The sequence below is a fragment of the Spermophilus citellus genome (assembly GCF_964194105.1).
Source record: "Spermophilus citellus genome assembly, chromosome: 7".
NCBI lineage: Eukaryota > Metazoa > Chordata > Mammalia > Rodentia > Sciuridae > Spermophilus > Spermophilus citellus.
Window position 1 is genome coordinate 109,756,903 of NC_138188.1, and position 14,174 is coordinate 109,771,076.

At 34.5% G+C, this 14,174-nt stretch overlaps 1 protein-coding gene across 3 annotated transcripts in view; it reads right to left on the bottom strand.

Moving 5' to 3' along the window:
- OSBPL11 (oxysterol binding protein like 11) overlaps positions 1-14,174 on the bottom strand; it is an 82,851-nt gene that overhangs the window by 47,013 nt on the left and 21,664 nt on the right. For all 3 annotated transcript variants that reach the window (XR_014022990.1, XM_081301648.1, XM_081301649.1), the window contains exons 4-7: positions 12,213-12,388; positions 11,295-11,374; positions 9,631-9,807; positions 1,369-1,570 (exon numbers count right to left, since the gene is read on the bottom strand). Coding sequence is in view for 2 of the 3 variants with exons in the window: in XM_081301648.1 (XP_081157774.1) it covers positions 1,369-1,570; positions 9,631-9,807; positions 11,295-11,374; positions 12,213-12,388 (635 nt within the window). In the remaining variant the exon portion in view is untranslated. The remainder of the gene's footprint in view (positions 1-1,368; positions 1,571-9,630; positions 9,808-11,294; positions 11,375-12,212; positions 12,389-14,174) is intronic.

Here is a 14,174-nt window from a genome sequence, read left to right on the forward strand (position 1 = left end):
AATAAATGTTACTTATTAAAAACAGGTAAAAACTTGGAAAATATTTTTTATATTAAGTAAAAAATATAAGTCACAAACATATATATTTTCTAAGACCAAGTGTGTAACATAAAAAATAGAAAATAAAAAGAAAAACTTGGGGAAAGAGGTTATTTTTTTATATTAACAGTGGTGGTTTCTGGTTGGTAAAGAAAATACATGTCTTTTTTTTTTCTTTAAACTAAATTTTCTATAATGAGTGCATTGCTTTATGACAGTATAAAATTTATACGAACTACTAACAATTTCTACAAGGCACCACTCCACATTTACCATTCAAATTTAGGTTCTTCTCTCTCTTTGAAATGTCTTCTTACCTATCTCTCTCACTCCTAAATTAACTGGTCTTTGTAGCTTCTTTATGGCTTTTCCAGACCTTTTTCTATCAGAAATATTTGCCTATACATCTATTTTCTCACATACTTTGTTCCTATTGTCAATAGCACTTTGTATACTATTTTACAGTTACAGTTTGCATGTTTCTTTCCCAATTGAACTATGAGTTCTTAAGGGAAACATACAGGACTTATTTGCCTCTCCAACAGTGACCTCACCTACACTTACAATTGTTATTAAAATAGTTTATTGGCTAGAAAATGCTGACTATAGGCATATAAGATAGAATCCACACATTATGCATTTGACTAAAGTAAACATTTTCCTGAGCAGAAACTTGCTGAATTTCTAAAATACCTTTTATAAGTAAGGGGATTAGTTGGAATAATGAGTTTTTATGAAATTCTAAGTTTCATTATTAATATGATGTGATAGGGTGATTCATTTCATTGATAGAAAATAAATGTTACTTACTAAAAACATTTTTATACTCTATGCAATAACATTCTTTTTCCCAATACAATGAATTTCAACAAACAGATGCTCTAAAATACTAGATGTATATTAATTTTCTAACTAAAAGGTGACTGATAAATATTTATATACATATGCAGAAAAAATGATGAGTAGTGTACTAAACTAAAACTTGAGAAATAAACCCAATCTTTCTACTTTGTTCAACTGAATGAACAATATAGTGATATCAACAATTTTAACAGAAATACAGAGTTGAGGGTTTTGAGTTTAGTTTTTGACATGTGGAACTTGAGATCTCTAAAGAAATATTCAGGGCTACTAGGCATTAAACCTAAAATCATTTCAGATTCAGCCAACGGCACAATAAGGATGTATGTTAGTGTAGTAACTAAAAAACAAGAGGTTCACTGGTTTCCTTTTCTTTTTAAAGATTTTCTGGAGTGAGAACAATAATAGATGCAGTCCTCTCCAGGTTTTGGCCCTCAATGTTAGGATTACCTTTAATCTATAACTTACCTGAAGGCAATGAACCCTTCTGATGTGATGCATGCTGCAACTGGAGAATATGAAAGCAGTCATTTAAGCAGTTCATGGTTGCCATGGAAGTAGCTTTGAGCATTAAGAGATCCTGGTCCAAGGAACTAAGAAGACCAGAAGTAGGAAGGCATTCAATTCGTCTAATTAAGTCTCTCTGTTGTCCTTCAGCATGAGACATCATCTAAGGAGAATAACAGTCATAATTTCTGTGAAATATGTATCCTTTCATTTTAATTATCATATTTAGCTTCTGAGGCATTTTTAGGACATATTAGGCTGAGAAATCTATTTTTAAGTTTGCTAGGCTATTTCCAGTTAATGAGTATTTAATGGTCAGTTATTTATCAAACGAAAAAAAAAAAGATTATGACTTTTGGTTACTGTACTTTTTCTCCAGAAGCAACAAAGCCCAAAGGTCTTGCCACTTTTTATTATCAGTATAAATTTGTACAAGTCATCAGAAAAAAACATCAAAAAAATATTTTTTTGTAGTTGTAGATGGACAGCATGCCTTTATTTTATTTGCTTATTTTTTTGTATGTGGTGCTAAGGATTGAACCCAGTGCCTCACACCTGCTAGGCAAGCACTCTGCCACTGAGCCACAGCCCCAGGCCCCAAAAGGACATTTTAATAGCAGGATCAAATACTTCATTCAAGGTATCAGGATGGGGGTGTTTAGTGGAAGAGCACATGTGAGGCCCTAAGTTTGAACCCTTGCACTGCAAAAAACAAACCAACTAAAACCATAGTAAAATTAATTTCCAATACCGTCTGTCAGCCATTTCCACTACACCTTTGGTGAGGCTTAATTTGAACCTGCAATGAGAACATGATTGTTTACTTGTTTCCTCTTTCCTAACCTAATTTTCTGGCCCTGTTAGGCTGAATTTTGGCAAAAGTACTGGGTATAAGCTTTTCGCGTCAAAGGAATTTAATACACTCTGCTTTGATTAGGAGTCTTGTCTACTTTTTTTAAACATAGCCAACGGAATAACAATGACTGTTGAGAAACCTAATTTTTTAGATAAAAACCAAATTTATAATGCTTAAATACTTTGAATTATAAGCAGAAAGTTCTCAATTGCCCATCCTTTGGCCACTAGCTTAATTCACATAGAAACTCTATAGTAGAGAGACTCCTAGCTCTCAGTGTCTCTGCTGTTCCAGATGATTTTTAATACAGTTTATTTATCAGAGGACTAGAGAAAGAGATGCAAACCAATCCTACAATGCAAATCAATCATGCATGGAAGAGGACCTGAAAAACATGTGCCATAGTTCAGGTTCAAGCATTTGCCATTCACAGGGGGAAAAAAAAAAGAAAGAGTTTTTAAAAGTTTAAAGATATCCATATAAACATACATGGACACACAGACACACACACTTTGTGTGTAAATGTTTTTGTAAATAAATTTTGGGTCTAATGGGGTTGGGAAGATAGCTCAGTGTTAGAGCACTTGTCTAGCATACTTGCCTAGCATACTAGCCCTGAATTCAATTTCCAACATCACTTACAAAAAAACTGGACTATTCATAATTCAAACTTATGAACCAGTATAACCAATTTTCAGTATAGTTTGGCAACATATACCATAGCTAAATAAATACAATTCATAATCTAACAACTATACTCGAGTATGTAACCAACAGATACACATATATATGTTCATGAACTCAAATGTTCATCAACACTAGAATGGAAAAAAATATTACAGCATACTCATGTAGTAAACATTATGTAGTAATGAAAAGAAAGGAACAGCTATGTTCAACATCATAAGTAAATCTCAAATATATAATGTAAACCAAATAGAAGATGTGCCCAAAGTAATATATACTGTATGATTCTAGTTTTAGAAATTTCAAAAGCAAGCAAAACATATCTATATTGTTATGAGTCAAAAAAGTGAGAAACATGGGGCTGGGGTTGTGGATACAGATATCTTTAGGGTGCTCGAGTAGCACAGGTGAGGCACTGGGTTCAAACCTCAGCACCACATTAAAAATAAAATATATTGTGTCCACCTACAACTAAAAAATAAATATTAAAAAAAGTGAGAAACTGGACAATGATAGAAGCATGAAAGGGTCTTCTAGGGTACTAGTAACATTTAATTTGTTGATCCAGGAGGTAGTTATGTGGAAATTACATCAAAAGGTATCCTTTACACTTATGTTCTGTATACTTCTCTGTTATAAAAGTCAATAAAAGATGAATAAAGGGAAAGAATCATAACTAAGATATTCATGACATAAATAATCAGAAATCACAATACAAAAACACTTGAAAGAAGAAAAAGAGTGTTTCTTTTTGCAAATAGCTCAAAAAAGCCACCTGATAGTACTGATTTTAGAAGTGATGTAAGAAAGTATAAACATTAAAATTTGGTAATGGCTCTCTATAAAACAAAAAAGCAAACTGATTATATATTTACAAAGAAGTGGAAAAGTAATCTGTGAAACTGTATTAGTGATTATTCCTGAACTATAAAACCAGTTTCTGAAAAGAGAGAGAATTTCAGGAATGCTGAAAACCTGGTCAACCTGAATTTTGTTGCTACATATGGCAATATGGAGAGAGTGTTACATCATCAGATAGCATCTAGTTTGACTGAAAACCAGATTAGGCCCATATTTTAATCACTGTGTGTTAACGTCTAACTTACTAAAATTGTCATTTTAGGGCTGGGGTTGTGGCTCAGTGGTAGAGCGTTTGCCTTGCATGTGTGAGGCACTGGGTTCGATCCTCAGCACCTCAAAAAAATAAACAAAATAAAGGTACTGTGCTCATCTACAACTAAAAATGTATATTTTAAAAAAATGTCATTTTAGCTACTATGGGCTAGGATAACCCTAGCATGAAACGTGCACTGAATAACAAAAGTGAAACAGTAAGTAGTACTAACAGTAAATAGCAGATAATAAAAAGACCATTTTAATTGAGTAAATATTTTATATTATCTGATATCAAGCACAATATAACTTTTTCTCCATGAGTCAATTATTTTTGCCTCCTGTTACTTACAATCTAACAATGGACTTATGCAGGGACTTGGATTAAAATGTTCTGTTTAAGGGCTGGGGTTTTGGCTTAGAGGTAGAGCACTCGCCTAGCACCTTCGAGGTGCTGGGTTCGATCCTCAGCACCACATAAAAATAAATAAAATAAAGGTATTGTGTAAAACTACAACAAAAAAATATTTTTTTTTAAAAAAGGTTTTGTTTAAACTCATTCTGAATCATATTAAATTTCTGCATTACAATCTCCTGGAGCTGGATATTTGCAAAACAGGAATTCTCAAAGTATGTTCTGCAGATCCTTTTTCCACAGGGTAGGTGAAGTCAAAACTATGTTCATAATAATTTGAATAAGTTATTTACCTTTTAAAATATGGTAATATTTGCACTGATGATGCAAAAGCAATGGGCGTAAAAACAGTGGAAGATTAGTGAGAATCAAGGTGGTGGCACCAACCCTATAAGGGATCACTGTATCCTTCACTGCTGTGCACTCACAGAAAGCAAGCTAGTTTTTCGAGACACAATGGCACATTTCTGGAATCCCAGCTACCTGGGAGGCTGAGGCAGGAGAATGGCAAGTTTGAAGGCAGACTTGGCAACTGGGTGACCCTATCTCAAAATAAAAAATGAAAAATGGGCTAGGAGTGATCTGTGGTAGAGAGTCTCTGATTTCAATCCCCGAGAACAGAAAAAGGCCTTGAAAAAGCAGTAAAAATCACCAGGTTTACTACATCTTGACTCGAGTACACATTTTTAAAGTAAATACTGTGAAAAATAGCAAGTATTCATAAAGTATTTCTGTTGCATACCAAAGTAGAAAGATTGCCTAGAGAAAAAGCACTTCTGTGCCTGAGTGGCAAACTGAACTAGTTTCTCCCGCCCCCCTTCCACAGATTACCATTTTTATGTGAAAGAATGACTAACAGAAAATCTGGCTATTCAAACTTGGGGGTAACTAAAATAGCTATTTTTTCAAAACTTAACAAAATGAGCTTATCATTTCCAAAGAAAAGACAACTGACTGTATTTGTTCTAATTATAAAATTTAAGCTTTAAAATGAAAATTAGAATTTTGGAAATCCTGTGTCTGCCACCATAGGTTTGATAGCTTCCCAATACTTAAAAAGTTTTTTCTGGTAAGACTAATGAGGATGTTATTATGAATTTTAGACCGTGTATAAAATGGATCAACATTTGCCAGACCTGACTATAAATTAGTATCTCCCAAATGACCAATAAATGTTATTAGAAAATCGTGGACAGCTTAAAGATCTATTCAAGGTACAGGACAGATCAGTGGACTTGCATGTTATAGAACAGAAAAAAAAATCACTTACATTTATTAGATTTCACATTGCCTCTAACATTTAAGAAATTATCAGTTGTCAAGTTTTGGTGCACTTTCAATAAATAACCAAAATTATTTAAAAAAACTATAGAAACATCCCTTATTTCTCTAACACATATGATGTCAAATTTTCTTCATGTATTTCAACCAAAAAAACAAATGGCAATAGATTGAGCGCACAAGCAGATATGAGAATTCTACTGTGTTGTATTAAATCAGATATCGAAGAGATTGGAAAAGTATAAAAACAATCCACTCTTTTCAGTAATAATTTTGTTAGTTTTGGCAAAAGATCATTATTTGGCATGAAATATTATTTATATTAACATGGGCTTCCGATAGTTCAAAATAATAAAACTTTTAAAATTTCTCAGTTCTGATTTCTAATATATCAATAAACTTAACCATATATAACAAATACTCTTGGAAGTCCTCAATAATTTTTAAGAATGAAAGGGATCCCAAGACCAAAAAGTTTGAGAACTGTTTCCTAGAACCTTAAGTCCGTTTAATATAAAGTTTTCTACACTTTTTAGAAGAGAAACAAAACTTGCATGGTATCAAAATATCTCCTCCCCAAGATATTAACTACAAAGGGAAAGATGGCAACTGTTGGTGAATAGAAGTCATCCTAAACAAGTGACTGAGGCCAACATAAACAGTAATAAGACATAGCAACATCATGACTCTTTGATATGACATACTGAGGACACAACATCTTTTCTGAGGCATTCTTTCCCAAAATGTATAATCTCATTCAAATCACAAGAAAGTATTATACAACTTCAAATTCAAGGAAAAAAAAAAAAGATCAGCTGGGCACAGTGGCACATGCCCATGATTCCAGCTACTTTAGAGGCTGAGACAGGAGGATCTCAAGTCCAAGGCCAGTCGTAACTTTTTGGTGAAACCCGTCTCTAAATAAAATATAAGAAAGACTGGTGGGGAGCGTAAGTGAGTGATAGAGTATCCCTTGGTTCAATTCCCAGTATCATTTAAAAAAAAAAATTAAGTCTTCCTAAGTGTCAAGATCATGAGAGAGAAGAAATGATTAAGAAATAATTGCATGCTGAAGGAGACTAAACAGAAATAATAATTACATATAAAGCAGGATCCTGGACAAGATCCAGAACCAGAAGAAAAAAGTATCAGTACAAAAACTGCCAAAATTTGGGTAAGGACCATAGTTAATAGTATTATGTTAATATAATTTCCATATTTTGATAATTATATTCTAGTTACTTAAGAGAGTAATATCACAGACAATCGGATAAAGAACATACAAAAAATCTATACTATTTTTCCAAATTTCCTGCAAATTTAAAAAGTTGTCTCAGTTTACTTAAGCTGATCTACAGTTTTAGCTTAATATAAATCTGTTTTTGTTGTTTTATTGTTACTGAGGATTGAATTCAGGGGCGCTTAACCACCGAGCCACATCCCCAGCCCTATTTTGTATTTTATTTAGAAACAGGGTCTCGATGAGTGCTAAGTGCCTTGCTAAGTTGCTGAGGCTGGCTTTGAACTCTCAATTCTCCTGCCTCAGCCTCCTGAGTTGCTAGGATTACTGGCATGGCCTACCATGCCTGGTTACACAAATATCTTCAGTCATTGTCTTAGATAAAAACTATTTCAGATAAGCTCAGAAACTCACACCTTCATACAGAACTTATAGTTCCCATAATGAAATACATCTAAGCCACAAACTGAAAATAGATTCTTGAACAGATGCCATCATAAACAAGACTAAAAAATTTTATGCCTCTAGAGACTAGGCTGTGATTTTTTTTTATTAGTGATTTTTAAAAATTTTTTTTAGTTGTTGATAGACCTTTACTTATTTATATGTGGTGCTGAGAATTGAACCCAGTGCCTCACACATGCCACGCAAGTGCGCTACCACTGAGCCACAGCCACAGCCCTTGTGATGGTTTTTTTTTTTTTAATTTTTTTTTATTGATTATTTATCGCATTACATAGTTCATGATATATCATCTTTCATACATTAGACTCAAATTGTGCTTTGAACTCCCATTTTCACCCCAAATACAGATTGCAGAATCACATCTGTTACATATTCACATTTTTACATAATGCCATATTAGTGACTGTTGTATTCTGCTACCTTTCCTATCCCCTACTATCCCCCCTCCCCTCCCCTCCCCTCCCATCTTCCCTCTCTACCTCCCCTGCTGTTGTTCAATTCTCTCCCTTTTTTTTTTCCCTCCCCCTTGCCCCTCATAACCTCTTATAATTTTATGTATCCTTGAAGGTCTCCTACCATTTCCATATGCTTTCCCTTCTCTCTCCGTTTCTCTCCCCCCATTCGTCTTTGTTTACTGTAGTCTTTTCCTCATGCTCTTTCTTCCTGTTCTGTTCTTAGTTGTTCTCTTTATATCAAAGCAGACATTTGGCATTTGTTTTTTAGGGCTTGGCTAGCTTCGCTTAGCATAATCTGCTCTAATGCCATCCATTTCCCTGCAAATTCTATGATTTTGTCATTTCTTAGTGCTGCATAATACTCCATTGTGTATAGATGCCACATTTTTTTTATCCATTCATCAATTGAAGGGCATCTAGGTTGGTTCCACAGTCTAGCTATTGTGAATTGTGCCGCTATAATCATTGATGCAGCCGTATCCCTATAGTGCGCTCTTTTAAGGTCCTCAGGGAATAGTCCGAGAAGTGCGATAGCTGGGTCAAATGGTGGTTCCATTCCCAGCTTTCCCAGGAATCTCCATACTGCTTTCCAAATTGGCCTCCCTGTGATGGTTTTTAAATAATCAGTAATAAACTACATTTTAAAAGAAAAAACAATGGTATGGAGGACTCAAAAATGGTATAAACACACTAAAAAGATTGTTTTTTCAGAAACAGAACTATTCCATTAGCATACAGAAATGTTCACAGTACACTCGTAATCTTGAAGTTTGACCTGTTGTGTTCTTAAATGCAAAAGTACCACTTTAGTGAAGACACAGGCATTTACCTAAGACTTTTTTATGTATGTATGGAGTTGAGGGGTGGCAATGTCACAGAGACTGTCAAACAATGGTCACCACCCAAGTCCTAGAAATAATAACTAGAGCCATACTTCAGGGAAAGGCTACCATTAAACTAGTCAAGTTTGTAAGGTAATAGCTATCCTTCCCTAAGAGGTAGTTGTTAAACTCTGGGGATATACTCTCTATACACAAAAAGTGACATGTTAAATATTAACATGTTGATATGAAAAGTATATTTAAAGACATAGGACCCTGTAGTGTGGATATTTTAAGAAATTACCACTGCACCAGTGAGAATAACAAAGCAATCGTTAGAGCACAAAAGAGAAGCCTTCATAGAAGAGAAGCTATAAGCAACAGGACTCAAGGACAAAGACCCAACCACACACAGGCAAGCAAAAAGCTTACTTGATTATTAATTTTTACAGTCTACTTTTAGGCTGGATGCAGTGGAGCATGTCTCTAACCCAGTGGTCTGGGAGGCTGAAGCAGGACAATTACAAGTTTGAAGTCAGCCTCAGCAACTTTAGCAAGGCCCTAAGCAACTTAGTGAAACTCTGTCTTAAAATAAAAAAATAAAAAGAGCTATGAATATAACTCAATTGTTTAGTACCTGTGGGTTCAAAGAGTCTACTTTTATTTGAGAACTGAAAGACATTTTAAAAATGCACATAACTGATAGAAATTTTGGGATACTGCATATAATCAGAATATTAATCACTGAATTATCTTAGCATACTAAATGAAAAATAACAAGGGCCCCAGAAGACAAAAATAGAGTATGTAAAAAAAAAAAAATACTGTGACAAAATCAAGCAGGCAGTATACCATTTTGCATTTTAAGCTTGATTTTAATTCATACTTACTTCTCTGACTTCCACAAGATGGTCTGGAGGTAAGTGAGCTCTTTTGCTCACCGATTGCAGTTTGGAATGTCCAACATTAAAAAAAGAAATGGCATTTTGACTTGGTCTCCTCTGGGATATAGGAGAACTACCACTAGATGCAAGTGAGAAGCTCCGTGACTTCAGAGGAGGATTATTCTGTTAGACAAAGGAAAATAATTCTTTTTTTCCCCCAATTTAGGCTTCTTAACCATCAAACTACCATATACTTGAGGTTTACACATGAACAATTTTAAAAATTAAATTCAGAATTGACAAAAGAACATTTCAAAAGATGACAAAAATTTAAGCATTTCACATATCCACAGTAAACTGGAAATTTACCCAGAAATTTTCCAGTTTTATACCCTCAAATAACTTTTTCACATTTTATAAGTATATTAGAATAACAAATTTTTTTATGATTTCAGATTTTTAAGCATCATGATTAATACAAACACGGTACTCAACAATATGTAATCTAATACATCTGATGAAACATGCACGTTTCTCTGGAACAAACTAGGGCTTTCTGATCATCACTAAAGAGTAGAATTTTGTAGTATATAAGAAAAACTATTATGTCAGATTTCCTGAAAAATAGACTACAGACCTAAATTACAAACAATTTTAAAAATCAGTTAGTAGAGCAAAACATAAGGAAGAATGGAAAAGAAAAGTCAAGTTATCACCTAAGTATTGAATCTTTTACACACACTGTCCATATATTACTTTTCAGACATCTCTAATTTCAGACGTCAAGTACTGAGACTTATTTTCACCTTACAAAAATTTAAAAAATACTCCAAAGAAGATAGATGAATGAGTGACAAATAAGCAAATGAAAAGATGTTCAACATGATTAGTCACTAGGGAAATGAAATCAAAATCACAATAAGAGGCTACTTTACTTATACCTACTAGGGTGACTGAAATTTTTCATTCGTAAAGAACAAAAACAAGTATTGGCAAGAATGTGGATAAACTGGAACCCTCATACATTGTTGGCAATGTAAAATGGTATGCTGTGTTTTAAAAAGTTTGGCAGTTCTTCAAAAAGTTAGAACTAACACAATTCAGCAATTCCACTGTTACATACATACTCTAGAGAAAGGAAATCATATGTTCACCCAAAAGCCTGAACACAAATGTTGGCAGTATTCATAGTATCCTTCAAATGGAAACAATCCAAAATTTCCATTGGCTGGCTTGTGGATAAGCAAAATGTTACATCCATAAAATGGAATATTATTCACTTTTTAAAAAGAACAAACATGCAACAGTGTAGATGAATCTTGAAAACATTATGCCAAGGGGAAAAAGCCAGACACAATAAGCCATATTTTGTATAATTCCCTTTATATAGAATCCTTGGAAACAGGAAATAGAGTAGTGTTTGTCAAGGACTTGGGAAAAGCTGAATAAGGACTTCTGGTGGGTATGAGTTTTTGTAGTAGGTTATGGAAATGTGGAATTAGATGACTGCAATGGTTGTACAACCTTGTCAATATACCAAAACCATGAAATTCTACTTTTTGAAAGGATACATTTGATGGTATGTAAATAGTATCTCAGTTTAAAGATAAAAAGGACAACAACACTCTTTTCCCATTTTGTGCATTAATACTGTTTATAAATCCACATACCTTTCCAATGGCTTCAGTGTGGTGCTGTGTACATATCTGAAGTCTGCTAACCCAATGTTGTCGCTCTTTAGCATCTGTGGCTGATTTAAAAAAGTCTAAGTTATTTCCTTTTATTTTTATTTCAGAATATAATTGTCCACAACTAAAGAACAGATGATTAAAAAGCAAAGATTGGTTCCACTCTCCCTAGATCAAATTTTCCTCCCTGACTAGAGGAAAATAGGAAAGAGCTCAAAGAATCAACCTTGTTAGGGAAAATAGTAGCTAAGTGTAGAAATTTCATAAGGAAGATAAAGCACATGTGTACATGCAACTAGGTGGGGTTATGAGACTGACTTAGGTTTCTTACAATAAAATGTTCTTAATGTTCTTAATTAAAAAAATAAGTTTTATTAAGGATTTGAGGTATCATTAATACTTTCAGATCTTAGCATTACCATTATACTTTGTATTTATTAAATGAAAAAACACAAATTTCTACACGAATAAAAATATCTAAACAGAAATTATGCTTTATTTTAATAAATACAGACATTTTAATAAATCCCAACTATATACATTAGTCACTAAAAACTGCAAAGAGGGTATACAAATGAAATCAAGTAAAGGGGCAAAAACACCTCTGAGGCAGACATTAAAACATTATTTAGATTTCTCAGTAATCAGCGTTTTGTCTACACAGAGTTTTTGAGAGGATACAATCCTAAAAAGACATGACCACTGGCCCACTTTGAAAAAAGTTATATATTGAAACAGATTCATAAATTCTCAAGAGCAGTTCCAAGACCCAGAACATTGTGTCTAAATTACCAATGACAGTAGTTTCTACTTCTAAAACCCAAATAAAAGCAGGTAAGTACACCAACTTCTCAAGGAAAGAAGAAAATCACAGTATTAATTCTCATATCACAGTCGTACCTCTCAGTTTATACTGCTCCCCACTGGCGGCATTAACAGTAAAAGTGTGAGAGTCTTCATCACTGGGTGATATTACAGCTCCTGCAAGCTGCAAAGTACCTCTGGGTTTTTGATTTCTAGACTGTTCATTCACAAAGTATTCCAATAGCCCAGCTTCATTGTTTAAGACAAAAAACCTGTAATAATATTAAGAAGCTGTAATTTTTATTTTATTTTAAAGAGAGAGAGAGAAGAGAGAGAGAGAATTTTTAATATTTATTTTTTAGTTTTCGGCGGATACAACATCTTTGTTTGTATGTGGTGCTGAGGATCCAACCCGGGCCGCACGCATGCCAGGCGAGCGTGCTACCGCTTGAGCCACATCCCCAGCCCCAAGAAACTGTAATTTTTAAACACTTCCCCTAGCCAAACCAAAGCAAAGCAAATTTCAGTCACTTAAAATCCTTGGGGTTAGCCAGGTGCAGTGGCACACTCCTGTAATCCCAGTGACTTGGGAGGGTGAGACAGGAGGACTGCCAAGTTGGAGGCCAATCACAGCAATTTAGCAAGACCCTATGTAAAACAAGTGGGCAGAGGCTGGAGATGTAGCTCAGTGATAGAGTGCTTCCTTAGCATGCATGAGGCCCCGAGTTCAATCTCTAGTATAAAATAAAAACAAAATAATGGGGTTATGTTACTAAAATATAAAATTCAAAAGCATTTCTAGAAGTAGCACTTGGAAACACTATGATGGATTTCCTAGCAGTAAAAATTTTGGCAAAGTTTAGTGAGTTTAATAAAAACACAAAACTGAGGGACAGGAATCTATTTAACTTTGCCCTATTTCAATGCCGGTGCTTATTTTTCCAAAGATTTGAAGGGATTATTTAAATTAACATAAAATAGCTATTGACATTATCTTACACTTCTAAGACATATGACCTCCCCTTTATGTCCATATTAATCTAAAAACATTACTCTTGAAACCTGGAAAATTCTGTTAGCAAGAAAATGATCTCTTGTTGGTGCAGTGGCACTATAATCCCAGCTGCTTGGTAGGCTGAAGCTCAGAGGATGGCAAGTTTAAAACCAGCCTTAAACAAAAAGCAAAACGCTAAAGCAACTCAGTGAGACCCTGTCTCTAAATAAAATACAAAATAGGGCTAGTTATATTGTTCAGTGATTGAGTGCTTAGTATGCATGAGGCCCTGAGTTCAATCCCCAGTAATGAAAATGAAAAAATAAATAAATAAAGGATCACAGAGAAACTGTCATGAGTATCCAGCACAGGTGCAATCTGGATACTCATGACAGTATCTAATCTTTTGTCAGTTCCTCTGCAGGATGTGGGAAAAAGGGGTAAGCAAACAAAAGGACAGGCCTACTAAGCCTATGGCCTTTCCACATGTTCTTAACCTTTCTGTTCCCTCCTCATTGTTCCACCTATTTGCTTTATGCTGAAGATCCAGTATAACTATGCTGTGCCTCAAGAATCCAGCTAGATACACAGAAAATGGAAAAGGAAGTTTTAATCAAGGTGGGCCTACAGCAGTTGATGTGACAAATTGAGACCTCTATGATTGGACAAACTGGCAAAGAGTAAGGGCTCTGTGTTTTCAGTCGCAAACAGGAATGGGTTGTCTTCATTCCTATACCTTCTGGTGCTGCTACACTGGCCTTGTGCAATAATATAAACAGTTGTGCCTTCTTCCTTGGCCTCAACTTGCCACTAATCTGAAATGCCATCTCTTATGGTTTGGATATGTGTACCCGCAAAAGCTCATGTGTGAGACAATGCAAGAAAGTTTCAAAGTGAAACAATTGGGTTATGAGAGCCTTAACCTAATCAATATATTAATCCACTTAAATGTATTAACCACGTGGTAAATGTAGGTAGGTAGGGTGTTGCTGACTTCGGGCATGCCTTCAAGGTATATATTTTGTCCCTGAAGCTCAGGGCTCAGCTCTCTCTGTGCTTCCTGA